We start from the raw sequence: 24826 nt of genomic DNA on the forward strand, positions 1-24826 counted from the left end.
GCGCCACTCGCCGGGCTGAGCGGCCCCTCTTGGCGGCGGGCGGTGAGGCGCTCGCTTCCGCGTCGCTGTCGCTGCGCGATAGGGCGCCGCCCGCCGCCCCACGCCTCTGCCCTGCGCCGGCCGCGGGCTATGGCGCTCCCCCTGCCCCTGCCCGAAGCCGCGGCGGTGCTGGCAGCCCTGGCCGCCCTCCTCCTTGTCCTGGTGAGAGCCGCGCCGCGGGCTCGGGGGGCCTCCAGGGCGGGGGCGGTATGTGGGGCCGCCCTGTCCCCGCCCCCGCTGTGTGGGGCAGGGGCGCTGCCCGGCCCCGGGCCTGCCGAGGGGGCTTGGCGGCCTGCAGCGGGCCCTGGGACCCCGCCGCCGAGGCGGCGGGGCAGGCCCGGACTGGCCGGCGGCGCGGGTCGCACCTGGTTCGGTTTCTGCAGCAGCTGGCGGGGCTGTGCTTGTGCGTGGTTTTATGCGGGGAATGTGTTTTCACAAGGCGTGGGGTCAGACGCCTTGCAAACGAGATAAAAATGGAGAGTTTCATCCTTATAGTATGTTTTGTAAAATATCCTGGTGACGCGCTTTCACAGTAATCCCTTGGCAGTCCTGTATGTTTCCGAGTGACTGAAATATAGTGCGAGTTTGGTAAGTTCGACACCTGGAAAGTGAAATTCTGCTGCCCATCAGCAGTACTGCATATATGGTGTTCCCAAGTAAAAGTACTCCGGAAACCAAGTTCTGCAGACTTATGTTAGCCATGCACAAAAATGGTCAGAGCCTCAGTTTTGCAAGGGCATATGGCTGACTGGTCATGAGTAGTGCCATTGATTTCAGTGGCTCTGTGCAGGATCAGAGGCAGCACCAGCTTGTGTGGTAGACATTACTTGGGGATGGGGCAGCGGGGCTTGGACCACAACTTTGGAGGCACCTACATGCTTTGCAGTTGAAAACAGCAACAAGTCAATGATGCTGACAGTGGTCAGAGTAGGTGAAATGGAGTCATCAAATGGCATGAGAAGGTTTTGGTCCTGTGTGATTTGGTCAGTGGATGAAGTACTGCACCGTTGACCCACCTCATTACTGAAATATAGTTGGTTGCCCTTGTAGCACATTCAACAGCCAGGTAAACCTTTAATAGAATACTCAATGATTTTTCTCATTTCTTTTTCATCACAGATTTGTATGATTGCTCATGTAACTGCCAGAAAAATGCCAACCTTTCACCGACACGAAGAAGAAAAATTCTTCGTAAATGCCGAAGGCAGGAAAGAATCTGTACCAAGTATACATGATCCACCTACAAGGGAACTCTCTGTTGTTGTGCCCTCATACAATGAGGAAGACCGGTGTAAGATTTTTCTTGTTTTGAGAAAAAGAAGAAAATCTGTCTGTTGTTACTCTAATAATGCAGAGGTCAGGTTATGTTAGCAGTAGATTCTGGCAGGCCAGATTATGTATCTGATTTTGGACACAGTTCCCAGAAAACAGTCCAAGTACATTGAATTTCAAAATTAAGACACTGTGTAACTTGATTTCTGCTGCTAAAAATAGCATAGGGCACTTGTAAGAATCTTCTTTATTTTAATGAAGTCCAGCAGAATGGCTGCTCATTGCCCCTGTAAATGCTGTAAGGCAAGAAGTAGAAAAAGACTTTTAAAATTGATTTGAGAGCTTCCCACTCTGTAAACAACAGCAGCAGCTTCAAACAAGCAGAAAAAAAGGATGATCTCATGGGTTCCTGTTTGGCTTGGCCATATATATGAGTACCTGATACTAAAAAGTGAAGGCTTTCAGCTGCAATAGAAATAATCAAGCTCTAAAGCTGTACTTGGGGTTGACGTGGTATTGTCATTCCTTTCCTTGGTAAGTGACAATACTGCGCTGCTTGGGATTCCATTAAGAGAGGTGTTGACAAATAAAGCGTATCTAGACACAAGGTTTTAGAAGAAATGTTTTTATCCTGTCTTACACGTGTGATTTTCTTCAGTGTTCTTTTTGCATTCAGAAAGGACAGGACTTAGAGTTGCAGGTGCTAAGCTTGTTTACTGAAGGTAGTGTTGTATGAAAGAGGCAACTTGCTCAGCTCTGCATTGTGGTTGTTTTCAGCTTGCTTGTGCAGGTGCTCTTTGGTGCTTTGCCTGTTATAATCTACTAACCTGATCTCCTCCACCTTTTCTCTAGTACCTCTTATGATGGATGAAGCTTTGGATTATCTAGAAAAAAGACAGGTATTTTCATTTTGCATTCAAAATTAATTATTTTTCTATGTAATAAGTCAGTGACCTATTCACTTTGTTATTTTGGTGTACGTTAAAACAGTATTACTTAGCCACTTAGAAGTAATGCTTCTGTCTCTTATCAGTTATTTTTAGATTGAATGCCGGAAGGTATTTTTAAATTAAGTAAAAATTTAATATACTATATATGATGAAAAATCTTTGTATGCACGATATCTCTCCAAGACAGAGATTAAGGATTAACCGTACATTTAGCTTTCTAAACTAAATCCTGGTTTGTTCCAACAAGTTTCTTAAGCATCTGTTCTTCATCAAGATTTGTTCTCTGGGTAAGAAGCCCATTGTGAAGGTTTGTGGGTTTTGTTTTGTTTGGGTTTTCTTAACAGTGATGTTGTCCTGAGTTTTCATCTTTTACAACTAAATTGATTTTTCAGTTCTAGATGGTAGCTGAGGAAAACTATGACAAGCCGATGTAATGGAACACGCATCAAATACGGCAAAATTCTTTACTTGTGCCATCTTAACAAATTTACTACATCATATTTGTGTCTGTTGGCAACCATGAATGAGTTAAAAACTGTTAGGGAGAAAAGGATGCTGATGTTTGAAAGACCTACTACCTACTTAAGAAATTGGATGAAATGCATTATTTCTGTTTTTATTTTCAAGAAACAAGATCCTTCGTTCACTTATGAAGTAATAGTGGTTGATGATGGTAGTAAAGATCAAACTACAAAGGTAAGAAAAAGAAGTGTCTTACCAAGTAATCAGAGGCGTGGATTTCTGTACTGCATTTGTGGAATATAACAATGTTTTGCATTTATATTTTGGTACTTGAAGTAGTTGGCAATGTTTCTGAATACTTTCTGTCATTGTCCTAGATGCGTTGTGGATGTCACATACACACATGCATACACGTATAATTCTTTTGCAAATGTAGTATTCTTGATTGGTGGCTGTGACAGCCATTTTGCTGCAGCTGAGATTCTAAATATTCTAATCTTAACTTCAAGAAATTTCTTATGAAATATTCTACATGTGCATAGTGATGTGAATATGAACTTGAGGAAGCTAAAAAGCCTTTTAAAATAGCTGATTTATACTGTGATTGACAGAACAGCTGACGTTGTGTAGCTCTTTCCCATACCCTTCATGGCATTGTTCATTTAAAAATCCCTGTGCCAGTAGTAGTATTTTCAAAATAGTTCTGCGTTCTTCTGCTTCAACTTTGATGTATGTCACTGGAAAGGAAGGCTGGCCAACTTGAGGGGTTTTTTTACTGCTGTTTGGAAGATGTTTGAGTTAGCTGCTAAAATGAATGCTACTTTTTCATTTACTTCCCTTAAGCTTGTCCATTAAGGATTGCTCGTATATATTTTTTGGACTGGTTTGCATTCCTTCTAGCATCGTTTCTAACTGAGCACACTATGGCCATGGGCCTCTTGACTTACAAGGGCTTGAGACAAACTTCAGAAAAAATTAGAGGAGAAAACGCATGCTTTCTCTTCCCCACAACATGGAACAAAATGTGCACATCTCTGCAGTGTGAATGGGATTTTAGGTCACTGTGAATTTTTGTTTAAAACCATAGATAGCAGCAAGACCAGTGAGAAATAGGTAGCAGTAGTAGAAAATTATTTTTCTTTGATTAACTATTGGTGTTGTTATAAAAGGTCTGTAATAGTATGATATAAATTACATTAGTATTAAGTTTTGGGGACTTGGGTGAATGGGGTTTAGAATTGCCTGGGGGGGGAATATCCTGTTCTTACTGAACGTGACTAGCTTCTTCAGTCTTCTTGTGTTGACCGTGAACTGGTTTTTATTTTCCCAGACTCCAGCAAACACTGGCAATGTATTTGTGCCGACTGAAGTGGTAATAGCTCTGTGCTATTAAATTTTTTTTTAAAAAGGGTGAGCAAATGTAAACTTCTACCTTGATTCCTGTTTTTGTTTTATGCTGGTTTTTTGTGTGTCTATCAGGTTGCAATGAAGTACTGCAAGAAATATGGAAGCGACAAAGTGCGAGTGCTTTCTTTGGTAAAAAATCGAGGGAAAGGAGGAGCAGTCAGGATGGTAATTGATACTTTCATCTCCTTCTCTGTCTGAACTACCTGTGCCCAAATATGCAGAAGATAGAGCTGTGCTGATTGACATTTTGAATTCGATACATTAACAAAATGATTATCAGAAAACTGAGTACAGGTTCTATAAATTAAGGCAAAAACTCTTTTCAAAATAAGCTTATTTTAGATCTTGGGAACAGTATTTTCTTGCCAGTAAGATCAATAACAAAGAATTTTTTTTATATGAGAATTCAAAAGAAAAAAAAAAGTTAGACTTGAATTTCATGTTCCTGTTAGTTCCACTTAGAAATAGGCTTGCGTTTAAAAGAAACCAAACAGACAAAAAAAAAAAAAAACACTTTACAGATTAAAGTAAAGCTTTTGTAGAGAAAATACAGCTAAATTTGCAAACATTGCTTTCCAGGTCGTAGTTATGGTTTTAAATATGGCTAATGAACAAACACTCTCATCCAGCAAAGTTTGTGTTTACTGAAACCCACTGCTATCACCCACACTCACTAGTAGAACGAGCACAATTTATGCCTTCCCATATTAATTTTCACATAGATATTATCATAAAATCATCATGTTCTAAGGATAAAATAGGTGTTACACATTTAAAAGGAACATTTAAAAGGAACATTTTTTCCTAAGATAAATGACACCTTACTTTTGTGAAAAAGGGTGGTATCATTTATGGGTCATCGGTGACTGTCTTTATCTGTATTTTAAGCTCTATCTTTAATATGTCAATTTAATTTTTTTATGAAACATGAGTAACTGTAGCAAATGGAGAGAACATTAAATTAGAACATTTAGCTTTTGAATTTACAAATTAGCTTTTGTAAGGGATATAATTTTGAAGTTATTCCAAGAGAAGGGGAACGATTCTCTGTGTGATATATTTTTTGTACTGCAAAGTGTAGAGTGGATGTATATACTACTACTTCCTTGACAGGTTTTTCCAAAGTCACACATGCTTGGTTATGACAGTACTTTTGGCAAACCCACTGCTAATTGTTTTCCTGTCTGGACCCCTTCGAAAATTGTCAAAGATGTCTGACCAAGAATACGGCAAGACAAGCTGTGAGACCTGTGCATCACCAATGTTTTGCAGTGATACTGTGACTTATTACTCAAAACTAATTTAAGGTTGTCTCTTGAATTCTCTTGAAACAGTGTTAGGAAAAAATAGCACTGCATCCTCCTTTCCATAGCTCAAATGACAAAGAAAAGCTATCCAGTGCAGTGGCAGCTGCTAATCACTGCTTCTTTGTGCTCCTCTGTATAGCTGACTGTGGCAACTTGTTGTCTCTGGGGATTTTGGTTTGTAAAGCTTTTAGTTTGCAAGCTTCTCTGGAGAGGGACTCAACCTTTCGTGTTCATGCATTGTCTGTCACTGCAGGACGCTACTCAGTGTGTGAAGTCTCTAGATGTTATTACAATATAAATTGATAAGTTGTTGTTAGTAGCAGAATATTAAGACTCACCTGTTGTGCTAAATCTTTGAGATACCACTGTTCTAGTTACTACAGTAGGTTTTTGGAGTGTCTTGCAGCCAGCTTAAGACAAATACCAATTTCAAAGGTGTTGATTTTTATTGACTATTTTGATTACAGGGTGTCTTTAGTTCTCGGGGGAAAAAAATTCTTATGGCTGATGCAGATGGAGCTACAAAATTTGCAGATATTGAAAAAGTAGAAGAGGGTCTAAAAAATCTTCAGCCGTGGCCTGTGAGTATAAATTCTCATGGTTTGTTTAATACACATGCATACAGATTGATTTTTATAATTCTCTTCAACTTGAGTTTTTTGAGATCTGATTGAAGATCTAGGTGTAAGTCTGAAGACCTAGGTGTAAGCTTAGAAGCTGCAAGAATGGGCTGTCAGAAAGTAGCTTCCACAGAGTTCTTACCTCCTTTGCATTCACTGTGCCTATTTCAATGCAGTACATAATGTTCTATTTACCATTCTTCCTTTGAAGTCGTTCTACTCTGTTACAAACACCATGTGTTGCCTACTCAGTTAAAAACCAATTTTTTCTTTGTTAACTGTTTTGTATTTTCTTTTTATCTGATGTCATCCTATATACCTTTAAGGATGCATCTTGATTTCGCCCTATTTTATAGAGGTTCTCTTTTCTCAGAGTTGTTAGTTTAATAGTATTTAGTTGTTAGTTTCTTAGTATTTGGAAGAACTTCTATTGTAAATAAAAATTCAAAAACCTGTGGAACAAGAGCTCCTCCCTGCATAGTCATTCTCTTTTGGGTGCTTGACTTGAAAGAACTGAGGTTTATTTTCTGCTTAAATGCAGATGAGTGAGGTACTTGTAGCTAGTGTCCCGAAGTGCCAGAAGTGATGTGCAGCCTTCCAGCGGGAGCTGCGAGGAATGCGCCTGTGTGAAGGGTCACGGTCGGCGAGTGCAGGACCGCAAGTGCGGGAGACGCCGAGCGGCAGTGTTTCCCTGATGCTCTCCGCTACCAAGGCGGCAGCAGCTGCTGGTTCTCCAGCATCAGTCCCACACTCTGAAATACAGTAGATTTGAGAGATTTCGTGTGAGTAGTAGTAGTGTGAGAGTAGTGTTAAACCTTTTGTTTTGATCACGTCTTTTGATTTAATTTGAGATTGTATTTTTGGCTGATACCATGGCGTTTTATTTGTTTGAAGGTACATCAGTGCAACAAGTACTTTATTCTGTTATCCCTTCCACAGTGCAATATTTAGGGAGAACGTACATTATAACATTAAGTGCTTAGGAATGCTGAATGCTTATCTGTTCTGTTTAACACATTTACTACATGCATACCTCAGAGGAACAGTGTAAGCTAAACCAGACCTTAATAAATTGCAGCAATTTGTATGCACCATATGCAAAATGTAATAAACTTTAGATGATCTGTTAATTGTAGAAAAGACTGATTTTTAGCCTCAGAATCTAGCAGTAGAAAAAGTAGCAGAAAAGTATATTGCTTTGAAGTTTTTTTTATTACACAGTTCTCAGCACAAGATTCCGCTGATTCAGAAAATGTTAGTTTAAGTAATAACTCTTTAATTTGTATTCCTGTGCAGAACCAGATGGCTATTTCCTGTGGTTCTAGAGCTCATCTGGAGAAGGACTCAATAGCAAAGGTTTGTTTCTGTTTCCTGCTGTGTACTAATACTCAAATACTTCCATTATTTGATTCCGCTCTATAGATTTTACAACTAGATAATCAATCTTTGTAAAAGAATGGAAGCTAAAACATAGGATGAGCTTGTCATAAGTGTAGCATGTGCTCCATCATATGCAAAGGATGTGTTCTAGATTTCAGGCACTTTGAACTGGAGTCAGTTAGTGTTCCAATTTATGGATTTAATTTTTCTAGTTGAGAACATCTTACAAGCAGAGCTTCTAATCCCTGACAGTATTGGTACCTATTAACCAGTACTGGGGCTGGAGTGGGAGGCAACAGATAGGTTCATTTTTATTGATTCCCTTCCAGTGCAAAAGCTTGATCTGTAGATCTTGAAACCTGCTTAAAATGAGTAGGGATAATTAGCAGCAAACTGTTTGAACAAAGAGTATCTCAATTCGTGAGAACGTACTGTAATTTTTCCTGTATTACTCATAGTAAAATTGTTAAGTTCTGAACACACAGACAGTACTGTTCTGTGTGTAGCTCTTGTGGGATAAACAGTGATGCATAGGCGCACAGTCTTATCTTGCATCTGGTTTTCTGATGTCTTGGCAGACAGTAGTTGACAAAGCACAGGCATGGAACTTGTATTGCAACAAATGCATTGCTGGACTGATTTTTTCAGCATCGTTGGATGTGCTCATCATGTTGAATGTTCTCAAGAGTAAGCTTTGTTTATACTGATGTTTAATACTTGAAATGATTCTAAAATATATACACAACTACTGAAATAGTTACAAAAGTTCAAAAGAAGTTACACTGGTAATGTTCAGCCCCTGGTAGTTCTTTAATTTTTTCTTCTGGTTTATCAGGTACTATTGGAGTGGTTCACTGGAAAGATGATTTGTAAATACTGCTGAGTGTATGTTAGCATCCTCACAAAAAAACCCAAATCCAAAACCTTCATTATCTGAAATTAGGATAAATCTTTGATATGGTACTTGCATGGTTGTAGTACAGAATATACCATTTGCAGTTATTTGTTATCTGTGCAGCCAGTGTATCCTGGAAATGTTGCTACTACATGGAGACCATGTAGCTGATAAATTTGAGCCCAGAAAAAATGCTTCATTGTGTGGTCAGGTACTGAATACAGATAAACTTTCTTCAGCGCATTCATATTTCTTTTCATCTTTGAAGGTCTTGCTACATGAAGGAGAGGAATTGGAACAGGACTTTTAATGCATCTTTTAATGCAAAAGTACAATTTTTAAGATGTGTCCATCCTTTGCTTCCTGTTTCTCCCCATATTTCTGACTTTTTGATAAAGGAATCACCAACTGGTTAGGTAGTACTGCTCTGGTTGAAATATGTAGCCCATTTTGTCACCCAGCTGTCCCCAGACTGGAAAGGAAAGACTGCCTTTACCACACTGGGAAGAGACTGTTGTGTAGTGCAATAGGTATAAAAAAAATCGCAGAACAGTCTTGGAGAAGTTGGGATTTCTCTCTGTGCTTACAGAGAGAATGAAGCTGTGAGAAGCAGCCGTATGGGATTTATTATTAAGACCAGAATTTCACCCTTAAATTCAGTCTCAAGACATGAAGAATTCTGTTCTGCCTCCAGAATTGTTAATGTACTTTAGTGAAACCCTAGTATGACATGCATAAATAGTCCTGGGAGTGATGAACGTAACCCAGGAAGTCCTCTTAGTGAAGTAAGTGCACAGTTTCACTGGCTGGCAGTCATGCAGCCTCTTAGAGCTTCCCTTTTGGGACTAGTAAGTAGCCTTGTGTTCTTGGTCACACAGTTGTTCACCAAAAGAGCCAAAGAATCCACACCAGATCCACCATTAACCTATGGGCTAGAGCACTTTTCTGAGAGGCACAAGCTATGAATTTGAATTTCCTTAAGCCAAAGACTATTACATAATAAGCTGAGCATCTTTTGATTTTTCAAGTGAGGTTTGAAATTATTAGCTTTAAAGGCATCACTTACCACCCAGAGATGCTTACCAGTTAACTTGTAGGCTCCTAAAGATTTTTGCATGGTATTTGGCTTGCAGTCTTAGATACAATCACCTAAATTGAGCTTAAGACCAGCAGTGAGTTCAGAAGCTGTTTGTGGATCAGAGTTCTAGTTGCTCAGGAGCTGTCTTGAATAAAAGACTAGGAGGGACCTCTGCAAACCCAGAGTCCAGCCTCTGGATTCCTTAGACAAATTTACCTGCATGATTATTATGTCAAGAATAAAAGTGTAACTAAAGAGTAGGCTGGGAGAATGTTTACCGGGAACATAAAATACATTTGTGAAAGCAAAAGAACAAAAGAGGTGACTGTGTAACATTGCTGGAAATATAAAATGAAATATTATCTTGCATAGCAGCTGTTACTTTAGTCCTGTTTTTACTTGGTCCATCATATACTGCAAAAAAGTGCATTCTCTAATTGCATTCCTTTAAGTGCCTTAACACGGTGTGTGCAAGCGCTGGAGATCATGCCGCCTTGAATGAAAGAAGTGGGTGGCAAACAAGAGATGCTCCCATTTGGTTTTTTTTTAATAATATAAAACTTTTTTTTTTTTTTTTTTTTAAATTTTTGTGTCAGAGTAGCAGCTGGAACCTGTTTAGTTTTTAGTGTGTATTCTTAAGAATAGCAGTCTTTATGCAGTCCTGCTGGCTTATTCTCCACTGTTTGTCCTGGTAACTTTCAAATTTGTTAGACATGTTCAACCAATTTTAAGGAAAACAAGAGGACCAGACAGAGGAAAAAATAGCTTGTAAGTGTCCGGTAGAATAGAGCATGTAGCATGCCACCCCCCTCCTCCTTCACTCTTCTTTTCCTGGGGGAATTCCCAGAGAACCAGAAGATACTATGGCTGTCCCACTCATTAATTGAAATCCAGGTGCAGGTTCCTGCTCCACTTAACAAGGCATTATCCAGAATGAAAAGCTGCTCTGAATTAGGGAAAGCAGAAGAAAGAACTTGGACTTCTCATATCCTAGGCCAGCATCCTAACCATGCGCTTGACTGGCAAGTCTTGCCTTTTCAGCTGTAATTTTGTTTCACTGTAACAATTGAAAAGTTCTGGGTTTATTCCAGTGCAAAACAAAAACAGTTTACAAACTTTGAAAGCTATCACGAAACAGGATTATTGTCCTGTAAGCCAGCTCTGTTCAAACACTTCGCTCATCGCTTCAATGAAACCATCTAACTTCCTGCCTTTTGTCCACAGCGCTCTTACTTTCGAACTCTTCTTATGTATGGGTTCCACTTCCTTGTATGGTTTCTCTGTGTCAAAGAGATCAGGGACACGCAGTGCGGATTTAAACTTTTAACCAGAGAAGCTGCCTTGCGGACCTTCTCAACTCTACATATAGAACGCTGGTAAATTCTTTCTTTTTTTTTTTTGTTGTTTTTTTTCCTAATTGAACATGGTTTTGAAAAAGTAATTTCAGTATTGCAGCTACTATGAAGCATGTGATGTCTGTGTATAAATCCTAGCTGCTCAGTTTAACCAAGTATAGTACTACTTGCTTGGCAATTTAGATTTCTTGTTATGCTAAAATATCCTGGCATTTGCTAGGAATTCTATTTTATTATGAAGATATACTTTAGGAAATAGTTGAGTATTTAATTTTATTCTTTCTACTCATGATGATAGGGAGAAGGGGAACAAATAGGCTTACTAAGTTTTAATTTTAAAAGAGCATCCAATGTAAACTGCAAGAAGTATTTTAAGACTACATTGCTGAGATTTGGAGTGGCAACAATTGACTCCTTGACTCCTTGCAAGTCCATTTTACTTTGGCATGGGGTATAGAAAGAGTTGTGTAATACTGAGAAGTAAGACATTCTGGTTTTGCCTTGTCAGAGCAACTGGTAATTGATTAGGGGAGCAAACAAAAGGAAAATCCCAAGAACTCTCCTCTCTTCACCTCTAAAAGAAATCCCAAACAATTAATTTTTGGTTGTGTTGTAATCCACTCCCTATTTCTAAGAGTCCTCTCTCCTTTTACAGATATGAGCCATGCAAGCAGAGTAAGAAATGCAGAGAAGCTCTTACTATGATATGGGAAGTTAAGAGTTATTAATCCTATTCAAAAATTTTATCAGTCTATTTTTACGCATTACAACCTCACAATTCAGTGCTGAGTAACCAAAACACTTTACCTAAAATCCATTTCTGGTGTTTGTAATCACTGAAGGCTCAAAGTGAAAGGAAATGCCTACTCTTAGCTTATTTTCTTGCTAGAATATTTCACAAGAGAACTACTCATAGATCTTATTGATGTAAGACAGTAGAAAATGATGCATAGTCTTTTAATTACTTTAGAGCGCTCTCATTATAATTTAGCTAGAACAGTTCCCTTATGAGAGTGATACAGTCATGACTGCTGTTATGGGACTGAAACACTTTTTCCGCACAAATACCATAATTTCTGTAAATTTCCTACACGACAATTATTGCTGAAAAGGATGATGACAGTCCCCAGGCTTAATTAAGTGTAATCAAATCTTTTCAAACTATTATCTTCATCCAAGGAAAACTCTTACAGGCTACTACTTGCTGACAGGGAACAGAATTACTGAACGATGTTCTCATATGAAAATGCGTGTAATCCCACAGTCCTAGTCAATTCCAATACATCTAGCTTTAGGCTGATCTTTGGCAGTGATAGCTGAGCTATATTGCTCCTCCAGAATGGGGTTACAAAGGTAGTGTTTGGGTGCACAAATCTGATGCAGAACGTGGCGCTTCTGTTCAATTGATTCTGGAATTGTGAGCAGTCAGCGTTCACAAAATCACTTTCCTAGCTGAGTGGCTTGCTTATTGCCCTAAAGAAAGCTATAGCTGAACCAGAAACATGATTTCTGCTGCTACCTTCAAAACCAAACTTGATCTGTAAAGTTCTGTAAATTTCATATACAGGAACTTTCTAAATACATGGTAAAACATGTACGCATAGCCCAGAAGTGCATATCTCAAAATTATCCTATTTAACTTCACTCTCTAAATGAAGGGCTTCAAGAAGAAATACTGAAAGAAATGAAGGAGGATCATAAGTTTAATCTGTAAAAATGCAATCTTCAATCTTATTCTGTTGTAAATGGAAGATTTTTACTATAATTGTACTTATTGGGCAGACATATTATGTAAAGTGTTCAGTTTTTTATTAAAAAAAAATCTTAACACGCTTTCTTCTGCTATTCAGATTCTCTAGCAACAAAGGAACGAAAGAGTGAAAATAATTGTGCTGTACGTTGTCATCTGTACCCCATTATCCTGGAATAGAGGCAGTGAAAAAGGGATATTGCTAACTTATTTTACAGTAATTCTATTGCAGGTGTGGAACACACTGGATCTTCAGGTCTTGGTGTGTGCTTATACGTGCTGCTATAAAATTAGCCTTCTATTCTTGCTCTTTTATTTACAGTAATCCATAAACTAATCCCCTAAGTGTTTTCCTATTTGTGTGAAATTTACTGGTTAGTGATGAAGAATGTTTGTTTTGTTATTCAAGAAAAGAATAACTCAAATTCTTCCAATAAACAGCTCTTGAGAGACTTCCAAGTCACAAATTTGCCTAAAACAACACTAGACGTTTTTTATTCAGTTTAATTTTCTGCCGAAACAGGCAATATATTGTCTGCTTTTATCCTCATCTGTCCTTCTGGCGATCCCTGTACTTCCCTGCCTTTATTTGCAAACTTACTGGCTAATTTCAATGAAATCTGACAGAAGACTAGAGATCTCAAGATGGAAAGCTTCGGCAAGTTTTGTGGCAACTGAAACCCTAGTAGGGGAGAGAAACTCAGATGATTGCCACTGCTGAAGAAAAAACTACAGTATGGACTCAAAATTTGCTTATCATCTGCTTCATAGATAGGCATTCAGCTTGTGTAACTGGAAGCTGACGTTTTAGTGCACAAAACAGAGTACTGTCCCTTTCCCAGTTAATATTCATAAGATCTGGAAAGAAAACTGGGATATGGGGAGGTATAAGCATGTGGGGAAGGTGGGTATATTAAAGGAAACGGTAGTCGTAAGTGGGATGTCTGTGGTGTACAGACAGTTGCGATAATTGCAGTAGGAAATGATACAGGGACATCAAACATTCATGCCGTAGAACCGTACATTGGATTCCTTTGTATGTGGTAATGTAAGAATCTGAAATAGTCCAATAATGGAAACTTCTTATTTTAAACAAAGCTGGCCCCTGATACCTTTCCATTGCATAGCATGTGTGTGTAAAAATGAAAATAAAAACTGGTTAGACATTGTGCCATGGAGGTTTTGTACATGTCACGAGAATGAAGATGTAAGAGGAAGAAATAGTAGTCAGTATTGCATTTCTGCTGACTTGGAACAACGGTGCGTCCCTAACTGGGTCACAAAACAACTTACTCATACTGAGACCATCAGCAGGGGGTTGCAGAGAAACCACTCTCTCGATATTGGACAAAAGGCTCTGAAGTCGGGGTTTATTACCACCTCTGCATCACTGCATTGGGGCTATTTGACATCTGAAGAAATTATTTGATTCTTTTTGAATCTTAAAATCCCATTAGTGAAGTGCAGCTCTGTTAGGTATTGAAAGAATTCAGTTCAGTGTGGTCAGTGCTCAGATATTCTGGTAATAATGGAGGAGAGTGCTGGGGAACATTCAAGAAACAGGCAGCGTTTAAGAGGATAAAAGCCGTCTGAGAGCCAGCACCTTAGTCACTGAGTCTGTCGAGGGCTCCCTCGCTGCTGAACCGGAGCATGTGGTGAGCTGTTGAAGAGAATGAACACAATTCGGTTCCTGCAGAAGCCTCATATGTTCTGTCTGCTCAAGTTTTGTCAGGCTCAGATTTTTTGAGGTATTACAGTGTTGTGTAGTCTTATGTGAGGACCTAATAAATATTTAGACTAAACATTAATACATAACATATTTACTCATGATATTAATACAAAATGACTATAAAATTGTCTATCTAGTAATTCCTGCCCTGAACTGTTAAGCTTACTGCTCAGTTAGGGTATAAATACACACACACAATGGACAGGATTTGCTTCATCGCATTTAGAGTGCATCTCCTTGTCACCTAGCCTCCCTTCTCAGACCAATAGAAGGGACAATTTTAGAGTATAATTCATTTCATCCTAATATAGGCCTCTAAAATATGCCAGATAAAGTGTAGCCAACAAATGCCTTTTTCCTGCCCTGGACTATAAAGGGACTCTGGACAATTTGTACAGAAGGAGTTATCTCTACTGTAGATGACTGAAGTTCAGCAGGGTAAAATCGACTTATAGCGTAGTAATATGTAGGAAAAAACATGTGTCAGGTTGCTGGTGCCTCAACTGCATCGAAAGGATAAACTATTCAGTAAATCCTGAAGGTAGTGAGTTAGAAGAAAAACTACTGAAGCAATTTTGTATCAAAGGCAGCTCAGTTTCTGGGCCGTACAGGCAGCACCAGTTGTTTCTGTAGACAAAAAGCCCAGAGAATTCTTCCCTTCAGATAAAGGAGTCCAGTAGTTCCTCTGCATAAAAGAGAGCACCAGTGCTGAATTAGCAGTGGGCAGTAGGATACTGCCCTGAAGTGCTGGATATTGTCAGTACTGCTCCAAAAGGCAGAGCAATACACACTCAAGAAATAATACAGGTTTTATTTCTATGTCTCTCAGCAGGCTGATAACATACCTCAGTCAAAGAGCAAGTGTTAGGAGCGCAGTCTCTTTCTTGGAAGCTGAACATCTTACACCCTGTAATAGATGCGTCAATGTAGACAACATAGCTATCCTGCTGCTAGGATGGACAGGCTGAAAGATTTCTAAGTTTCCATACTTTAAATAGCCATCAGAGACACGAAAATAAATGCACATGGCGTTTTCAGTGTTTCACCAGCACCACCAATAAAATGGGAGTCTTGTGTTTCCATATTCACCTTTCATATGAAAAAGAAGGGGAGGACATCAAGATCTTCCTTCATATGATCTTAGGTCCATCTTTGACAGTTTCAATATTAGTTTAATCATAAGGAAATAACCCAGTATCAGCTGCATTAAGAATGAAAAACTAATTGCTTAGACCTTCACTTTTTTCTGCTTTCTAAATGCTCTTTCTATTCCAGTGGACATTGAATTGAATATCACCTCTTTAATGTTAAAAATGCTAGAAAACAGACCACAGTTTTCTTCTTGCTGTGCTGCACTTGATTTATAGATGCTTATATTTAGGAAATCTTAAAAGCAAACTGAAATATACAAGGAAAAATACTGTTTTATCATTATGGTGATAAGGATCACGTAACACTTTTTAGAGACCAAGATATTTCCTAGAGTATTTTGTTAGTCTAACCCTAAAGTTTAGAAAGCATTTGAAAATTAATAGATACTGGAAACTGTTTATATATTTGATACTAAGAAATAATGCTTACATCCTAAATTAGCTTTTTTTTGTGAGTGTTCTCATTGACCTTTTTGTTTAATTGTCCTTTGGAGAGCTGGCTGTGTATATGCGAATACAAACCAAACGTTCTTGAAATTTACTTTCTAAATAGCAAAGTTTTGACATTAGTTTGAAATGAGAGCAACCTTTTGAACAGAGAGCATATGTTTTGCGTTTTAGGTTCTGAATCTGATTACACCACTAATCTATTTTTCAGAAATGGATGGAGCACATTTTTAAAATTAAAAGAAAATTAAAAGGGATATTTTAAAAACATAATAGAGACAGTTGGACTTACTCACTTTCAGGCTCAAAAAAAGCTTTAATTCTGCATCCACAGTCTTGACCTGAGAAATGTAACTGTTTATGTTAAATTTTAATGCACAGGAGGAAAACTGGAAAATTAAATGGTCTCACTGGTAGAATTTTCCTATCCTAAATTTGGTCATTGATTTCTTCTGACTACAAAAAAAAAAATCATAAATTTTCTCACGGCCAGAAAGTGTTTTTCTTTACCTAGGAGAACTAGACATAGCAGCAGTTACTGTCGTACCTGGAATATTGATAAAATGAGGGGAAGTTCAAAGCAGAGTTCTAGTCCTGGTTTGATTGACATACTTTTGTAAAGTGGCAATTTATAATGATATTACGCAACTCAGCAGATCACTGATTAGATCAAATTGTTGCTATTACTTTTGTCTGTAAAAATTGCCGTGTGAACTGAACAAGCCATGCTGTTTCACATTTGAAACTCGAAAGCTCAATATAAAAAATTAATGTTTGTTTCTCCAGTTTGTCTCTAATCTCTAAATGTGAGTCTCTATATAAAAATTACAGAAAAATAAGCATTCATATTGCTACAGGGATTTTTTTCCACTTCTTTGGCCTTGTAGACCAACACAAGCAGTGGAATGAATTGTTTTTTCCTGATTTTGTGCATGACAAGTAGAATTGTTTATGAACGTCTAATCAACACAAAAATATTTTGCTGTTATAACTGTGTCTGTTTTGTCTTGTAAAAATTCCTGCTCCTAGCAGACATATGCGGACTTTCAAAAGCCCCAGTACAGCTAGAGCGGTAGTGGCAGTCTAACCCTCTTGAAATCCTGTTTCATTCTTAAACCTCTTTGACTGCTGAAAAGTTTTCTCTGCCCATTAAGAGTTTGCTGGAACAACATATCCTGGGTGCAGAAAAGTCCTAAATTCCAGTTAAAACAGTGTAACTGAAGGCCTGATTTTGGTATTTGAAACACTTAATATTGGACCAGCAAAAAAAAAAGTCCTAGTGCAATTTTAAAATACAGAATAATTTTGCAGGATAGATATTTTATAAGCTGAAGCATTTTAAGGGTTCAGTTTAAAGGGGTTGAATTCAATTAAACACCTACCAACTTCCATGTTCAGCTGAATTTTAGACAGCATTGTCTTAAATTGTAACTTAACCAAAAGTACTCTCAGCGTAAACGCAACCACATGGAGAAGTTTTTCTCTTTCTGTAGTTTACACTTCATGTTTATGTTAATTATCACATAATGGAGCCACTATTAGAAATAGAAGGCAAAGTTGTTCGCACCATGTATTTTTGGGTGTCTAACTTTGGGTACTTAGATTGGAGCCCGAATTCATTCAGGCTGGAGCCAAACTTAGGTATTCTCAGCTGTGTCCCCCTGCCCCAGAGGCACCTACTTCCACTCTCTGCAGCAGGATCCGGTGAAGTGGATGGTGTGAATAATTCCCTGCTGTTTCTAAGAGCAGTTCTGTCACGTGTTAATTAGTCACAAATGGCTTCATGTCAAAACACGTGTATTGCACTCACCAACTCATCCACTGGTGGTGTCTTGATCTCCTCTAGGGTAGGCTCCAGCTAACATACCCACACTTAAATCCTGACTGTGGAAAATTCTGTATGGTTCTTCTGTACCATCTGGATCTGGTGATCTGCAGTATGGGCATAATACTATCAGTATATTGAATACACTGCGAGCTATATTCCCTGATTAACTATTCTGGTATGTGTATGAGGTGTACTGAAAGGTGGTGGAGAACAGGGGAAGAAAAAAGGTATCCCAGCAGTATACTACGGAAGTCATTCTCCTGTCAGCTTTGAATAGGGTTTTTTTAATTTCAGGGTATGTTCACTGTTACACAAATGGCAACCACATGTAACAATATTAGTGTTCAACCTGATTAATTCCTGTGCTTTTAATCTTTTACTTTCAGCGCTGTAGTTCACCAAAGTATTTAATGTTGTTGTACTGTGATGTATATGCTGACATTCCAATAATCAGTTGTCTATAGGAATTGTTGCAGATAACTATTAGTTCACTAGGCTAATACTTTATGTAGTAATACTTTTAGAGCGGCGCATATAGTATAATTCATCAGACAATTATTCTGTGTCTCTTAAGATTTTTAGTCAGTTAAATAGTAAGTATTACAAAATTAGACTTAGTCTTAATACACGACTCATAAACATTCAAAGGTGAATACATAGGGTTTTTGGCTTACAAATGTAAAATGTCAGCAAAAAATTAAATAATACAACTTCAGTAGAAGAGACCATGGCATAATTAATAAAATAATATTCAACCCTCATTTAAAGAAAACAGTGAAATGGCAAGGCTGCTTGGAGCAGATTCAGTTCACTGAGGTAAAAAAAAACAACACATTTATTCCTGTAACTTTTTTGTGACAATTAAAAGGCCTGTGTCCTAATCAAAATCAGATTTACAGAGTGGTTCTAAATTCTCTATATACAATAACTGTAGTCTCTGTAGCTAACCTCTGTTGATGCTGCCTTTGCATGTTTTAATGCTGTCCAGAGTGATATCAATAGCTCTCCTGTAACATACACGTACAGTGCGAGTTCAGGTTGATGCATGTTTGGTAATGATTTCACCAGCAAGCCAGCGTGCTGTGGTCTGTACTTCAGTGCGAATCTACATGTATGTGTCATACCTAAGTGCACATTTCAAAGTGGACTTCTGTTGTTGCATTCATTAATAGTTTTGCAGAAATGCACTGCGCTGCTTAAAAGGCTTGAAGTAGAAGGAAGTAACATCTGAACTTGGCCAGCAACCTGCTAAAGTATGTCTTTTTGCCTGCTCTTGATCCCGTGTCTGTCCCTTTCTACCCTTTCTGTAGTGTTATTTTATATAACACTATAAATAATATTATTTTTTTATTGCATACATTTTCTCCGGTGGCAAAAGAGTTTTTTTCATTTGAAAAGAAAATTGTCTTGGACTTAGCAATGAGAATTTAAGGAGATTCTAAACTTACGAAGTTATTGAGAGAAAACGTGGACTGTTGTTGAATTGTACTTGACTGCCTTGCAGCCATGTTTTCAAGACCTATGTAAGCTGGTTTGGAACATCTGTTCCATTGACATCAAACTGGAAACCCTCCCAATAGCTTGGCTAAAACATTTCCAATTCCTTAACCTTCAAGGTTTAGTTCCCTGGGAAAAAACTCTGTGTTTGACTATGTATTGAATCTAGTAGAAATCGGATGTGGATGGCCATTGACAGTTTTTTCCAATACAGACTACTATTTTTAAAAAACTTTTTTTTTTCGGGGGGGATGCTGTTTAGCTTAAATACCAATTACTAGAACTCATTTAAGGAACAAGAACAGCCCTACTGGCATTTGAAGACTACAAAGAGGGGGGAAAAAAAGACCCAGCAATCAATAAATCTAAGACATTTAACCAAAATCACTGGAATCTTCATAATTGTGATTTGCATTCACCCTTGTCAATAGTAGCTACTGGTAGTTTCATATGCTGATTTCTACATGAGCATTACAAGCTGTAGTTGCCAAAACACTTTTCTAATACCAAAAGCCTCAGTGTCTCAGATGCAGAAGGCCCACTTGAGCATGCAGTTGCAAGAATGAAACACACAAACAATTCTCTGTGCAGAGAACTGAGAGGATTAAAGCATATTTTGGACAAACTGGGCAGGGAGGGGCAGCTGGCTTGGTGTAGGATCACTTCCCCAATTCATTTTGCTGCACAACCTGCCAACAATTGTGCCAGCAAAAAAGGTCTCTCAAGAGGGTTTTTGTGTTGTACATTAAGTGGTCACCAGGTAAAGTACAACTGTTGTTCATATGCACAGTAGCATAGATAATTTCTCACTTCTGTGCTGCTGCCTTTATTCTTGACTTGGAAAGTACAAGGAGAAACCATCAGATCAGCATAAAGCCACAGCAGGTAGTTGTCCCCTTTGATGAAACTACTAGAGCTGTAGATTGACATAAAGCCACAGCAGGTAGTTGTCCCCTTTGATGAAACTACTAGAGATGTAGATTGGCACTGCACGTTTGACTGCTTGGTCTTTAAAAATGTTTAAATCATGATTGTGGCAGAATGAAAAGTGAGCAGTGGTCTGAACGCAGTGTGACCTATACCTTCAAAAACAGGACGCAGTGAAGTATTGTTGTCTGTATATTGGCTATGTTCTGAGCCGTCCAGTCAGGGAAATTAATTTCCCTTCACGTGCATCTGACCTGACCTGATATCAGCATTGGTATCAACTTCATAACTGAACACCAACCTCCTTAAATCAGGCTAGGGATTTAATTAATAGTGCCACCATCTTTCTTCTGGAAATAAGTGTAACTGTATTTGCTATTTCCTGTTCTTCTTCAGGGCATTTGATGTGGAACTTCTTTATATAGCTCAGCATTTGAGAATACCTATAGCAGAAATTGCTGTCAACTGGACTGAAATTGAAGGTAGGGAAATTGTTTATATTCTTATAAGATTCCTTACGTGTCAATCCAGAAGAAAATATCCGAGGGTCTTCCCATATTTTACCCAGTTTTGATAATACACAGCCTTCTTTCCACACAAATTTTGAATTTCGTGTCCTTGCCAGCCTTCTGCCATGGCATGGTACAGAAAGAGTGGGTGAAGGGGTGGCAAGGGGGAGAAGCTCTGCGCTCCCACTGGAGACAAAAGTAGGTAGTTATACTGCTAGGACAAAGCACTACTTTGGCACGTCCTCTTGCTGTAATATGTTAATAAAAATATTGCAATTGCAAAATGCTGTGCAGGAAGTCTGACCATCATTGTTTATTGATTCAACTCCATTTCACTGTGTCTTGCCTTCCAAAATTCTCAGCCCACCTATTAAGGCCTCCTCTAGGGCACGCTCTCTTCTTAAGATGTGATGTTCTTTCAGACCTGTAGGGAGGTCTTTGTTACTGGGTTACTGGAAAGTATAGCTCCATACGTATTTCTTCACAGCAAAGCCAGCTTAAGAGGTACTGCTTGCTTCTGCTCACTTCCTCCCTCCCATCAAATGCAGTTCCTTCTTTTTTTCCCTTTCGTGGTTTTTTTCCTTTTTTAATCTGAATCTCTCCTCAACACAGCCCCTGAACAACAGAAAGTTGTTGAATGAAGGGTGCAAGTAGAGAACATCCTAAGCCAACTTTACTAGAAAAGAAATGTTTTCTTTCAATGCAGTTCCACCTGCATATTGCACCTAACACAAATGTTAGCAGAGAGGGCTTGGTTTCACAGTGTGGGTTCCTTACCTTGCCTGAAGATTGGCACGTTCATATTATTGCTGTAAGACAACGTGGTGGTCCTCTTCTCCAAAGTTGCTAAGAAATAATTTGCTTAATTATTGGTGTTCAGATTCCTATTTACTTGAAGAAAGCCTTGTAGCAGAGAAGACTATGCATCTTGTGACGTACATGGAATTACTGTGCTGCTTGCAAACTAGAATCTCCCACCTATGGTATATGTATATATATATGTAATGCTATAAAGCAATAACTTTCGCAATACAAATTTTTATTAATGTTAAGGTCTAGGTTGGGGGTCTGAATGTGCTCAGAATGCAGAGGTTCATGACTACTTAAATGCGTGTCTTGCCAATGCTCATTTTTTCTAACAACGTCCTTCTGATTTTCTTTTTCATTAATCACAGGTTCTAAGTTAGTTCCCTTTTGGAGCTGGCTGCAGATGGGCAGGGATCTTCTTTTTATACGACTGCGATATATGACTGGTGCCTGGCAGCTTGAAACAAGAAAATGTAATTAGGTTATTTACATTTTCCAAATATATTATTATACTTAATGGAACAGGAGAACAGTTTCAATCAAGTGAAGTGGTGATGAAAGCTGAGGTAATTCTTCATTGCTCCTGTTGTATGTTTCATTTTTGCAGCAAGTATCTGTTTTATAAGATTGTCAGCAGGGAATTTGTACAACGTTTTGAAAAGAGAAAGCATTTCCAGAAAGATTTTCTTATCTGGTAATCAGGTTTTTATTTTATTAAATAGTATGTTTAACATCTCTTATAAATCCACTCAAATAAATATATCTGCTTTTGTCTCATCATACATTTGGAATTTCCTTATACATATTAAAAAGCAGCACTCTGTTCTACATTGTGCAGTATGGTGCTGTGAATGACCACAACCATTTGTGTCTGTAGTATCTGGAAATATATGGCCATATTGCAACTTGGAATGATCAGTCATGGTTCACGCTGATGGATGTTTAGATTCAACGTTATGGGGAACATTAATGGGTTTTACTGGTTTATAACAGTAATGTTCATAAGGCTGTTCTGAGAACCTTCAGTGGTCTCTTGACATTCCAAATGTTTTTGTCTGAGATCAAACTGCAGATCGTCTCCAGACGGTAGAAGGTCCAAGAGAAAGCACATTTCATTTTAAAATGTGGTCTTTTATAAATCTGTTTTGTTCATGTGTACAAATTAATACTGCATGCTCAAGGCTGGGAGTCCTTGGCATCTACAAATCTGTAGCGAAAAGGGTATGGAAGGCTAATTCAGAGTATACAAAAATGAGACCCAATGTACATTGGGGGCCTGTGCATTAGCAATGCCAATTTGAAGTTCTCATGCTTCAAATGAGATCAGAGAGGGAGGGAGGGGTCTTGAGTCTTTCTTAGTAACGTCATACTCTGTTACAGTACACAAGTTTCAATAGTGCTTTCAAAACGGTCGTGGATTGCCAACAAACTAAGCCAATCTTTCTTTCGGAAACATGTACAAATTTGAACAGATTTAAAGACTGAACGGTGTATGGTTGTACTTTCACATATGATTTCACTGGTGACTTTTATTATTCTTTCTGCAATATTGAGTTGAGTTTTGCTCCTGTTAGGGTTACCTCAGTTTTCTATAAATTGATGTGTTGGAATAAATTATCAAAAAGTATCTTGGGTTTGATTTCGCAGGCTTTATTCTCTTGCCTAGTCCACATACATCTCTGTCACTTCTGCAGAATCAATCACGTGACTCTCGTTGCCATTGCTAGAATAAAATACCAGCTTCTTAGTTTTTGTAAAGTGAATTTCCCTGATCGAACCTGGACAATGATAGCTCTGCCTATAATTAATTAAAGTTGCCAACCAGTTCTCAAAAGTAGATTCCTAAAATTTTCCTCATGTCTTACCTTAAAGTTGAGCTTATTTGAAATTTTAACCAAAATAGTTCACCTTTTTCAAATGATGAGGCTTAGGTCATGCATTATTTTCTGCATGATAAGTAAACATCTGGTGACATCTTCTTTAAAAAAATTCTGGTTTTGAATTGGATGCCAAAGCTTGGAAGGGGGGTGCTAATTTTATGATAATTTTTTTAATTAATTTGTGCATTTTCTACAAAGCCTTTTCAAAACTTTGCAGTTAACTCTCCAGTAACTCTCTCCTTATTGAGCAGTCTCCTTTAGCAACTGTGCGTATGTCAGTCCAACAAAACACTTGATAGCTTCCATCTCAGAGATGCAGAAGTAAGGTTAGATTTACCATCTTTGAGCTTTGTGGGGTTGGATTCTAGAACTTGTTGCCAGGGAATTCTCTTATACTTTAAGTGGATTTGAGCCATGGATAAAGGTCACTACACTTCTTCATAGTGCAGAGTCTCCTCTCTGGCTCTGAGGTTGATCGACATGGCACTGGTCACACCCGTATACCTACATCTCCCTTCTCAGCTGCCTTTCAAAGCAGGCTTGCTACATCTGAACTGTCTGTTGGAGGTAGTCCTTGACCTGCACTGACTGCCACGCTGCGCCCAAAAATATGTTGAGAGCAGGGATAGGCAGCTGTGGGACACCTGGCACAGTGTAGTTTACTTGTATAGGTGTAGCCTGACACATTCCGTTGCAGTGGGGATAAAAGCTGAACTGGGATGAAAAAACAAAAGGAGTAAGCTGGGACAGAAGGAGAATGGGGAGAAACGGAAAAGAGACTTGATCTGTGGCTGAGATTGAAAGCCAGAGAGTGAAATGGAAGATGGAAAGTACTGAGACTGCATGAGGAAGGGGGGTGGAACAGCAATGGACTCGGCAAAGAGACTGTAACAAGGGAATGGGGAAGGAGACAGTTAAGAGTGGAAAAAAGGAAATGTTGCTAATGAGGGAAGAGAAAGCTGAAGGGGCTCACTAAGCCAAGTCCTCCACAAGAATAGGGTCAGGACAGAAATTGTCCAAAACAAGTTGGGACTGAGGATATAGTGATATTCAGAGTCTGGGCTGGAACCCAGGACCCCCTTTTCAGTGTTTCTCAGTCATTCTTTAACCTCTACAAAATCCTTTGGCAAATCATATCTCATCTTCTTTCTGTGCCAGTCCATAAAGAGCATAACTGGCTACTGGTATCAGTTATTCTTCCAGCCCTGGTCACTGAAATCTGCCGTAGATCTACAGGCTCCAATTCTGAACCATATGAAGGAGCAATGGCATCTTTCACAAAGATGTGGGAGATTATACAAACCAAGTTTCAATGAAAGCTCACTTTTCAGAGTTAGAAAGCCAGGTATGAAGAACATAGGAACATAGGAAACAAAAGTAGCCTTTCTGACTCATTCCGACATTGTGTATATGTGCTTATGTAAGGACTACTTTTCCTAAAAGACATATTTTTAGTGCATGGGACTGATTCAGGAATCAGTGAGTTGTATGGCAAAGGCAATTTGATTGATTGGCCTTCTCTTTAGTAAATGCAAG

General features: G+C 38.6%; 1 protein-coding gene across 3 annotated transcripts; it reads left to right on the top strand.

Moving 5' to 3' along the window:
* The first annotated feature begins 58 nt into the window (after positions 1-58).
* ALG5 (ALG5 dolichyl-phosphate beta-glucosyltransferase) lies at positions 59-23037 on the top strand. Of its 3 annotated transcripts, none has more exons than XR_012997909.1 (10): positions 59-201; positions 1159-1330; positions 2164-2210; positions 2889-2957; positions 4203-4295; positions 5905-6018; positions 7354-7413; positions 8016-8124; positions 10635-10786; positions 20491-20575. XR_012997909.1 is itself a non-coding variant. In XM_076364237.1 (10 exons), the coding sequence occupies exons 1-10, from the start codon at positions 130-132 to the stop codon at positions 21889-21891; spliced, it is 978 nt and encodes a 325-aa protein (XP_076220352.1). In that variant the 5' UTR covers positions 59-129; the 3' UTR covers positions 21892-23037. The 3 variants fall into 3 exon arrangements, 2 of the variants coding, with proteins under 2 accessions (XP_076220352.1, XP_076220353.1); XM_076364237.1 differs by lacking the exon at positions 8016-8124 and adding an exon at positions 21779-23037 and having other exon boundaries at positions 20491-20576; XM_076364238.1 differs by lacking the exons at positions 8016-8124; positions 20491-20575 and adding an exon at positions 18843-18892.
* The last annotated feature ends 1789 nt before the right edge of the window (positions 23038-24826 follow it).

The sequence above is a fragment of the Aptenodytes patagonicus genome, chromosome 1, assembly GCF_965638725.1.
Source record: "Aptenodytes patagonicus chromosome 1, bAptPat1.pri.cur, whole genome shotgun sequence".
NCBI lineage: Eukaryota > Metazoa > Chordata > Aves > Sphenisciformes > Spheniscidae > Aptenodytes > Aptenodytes patagonicus.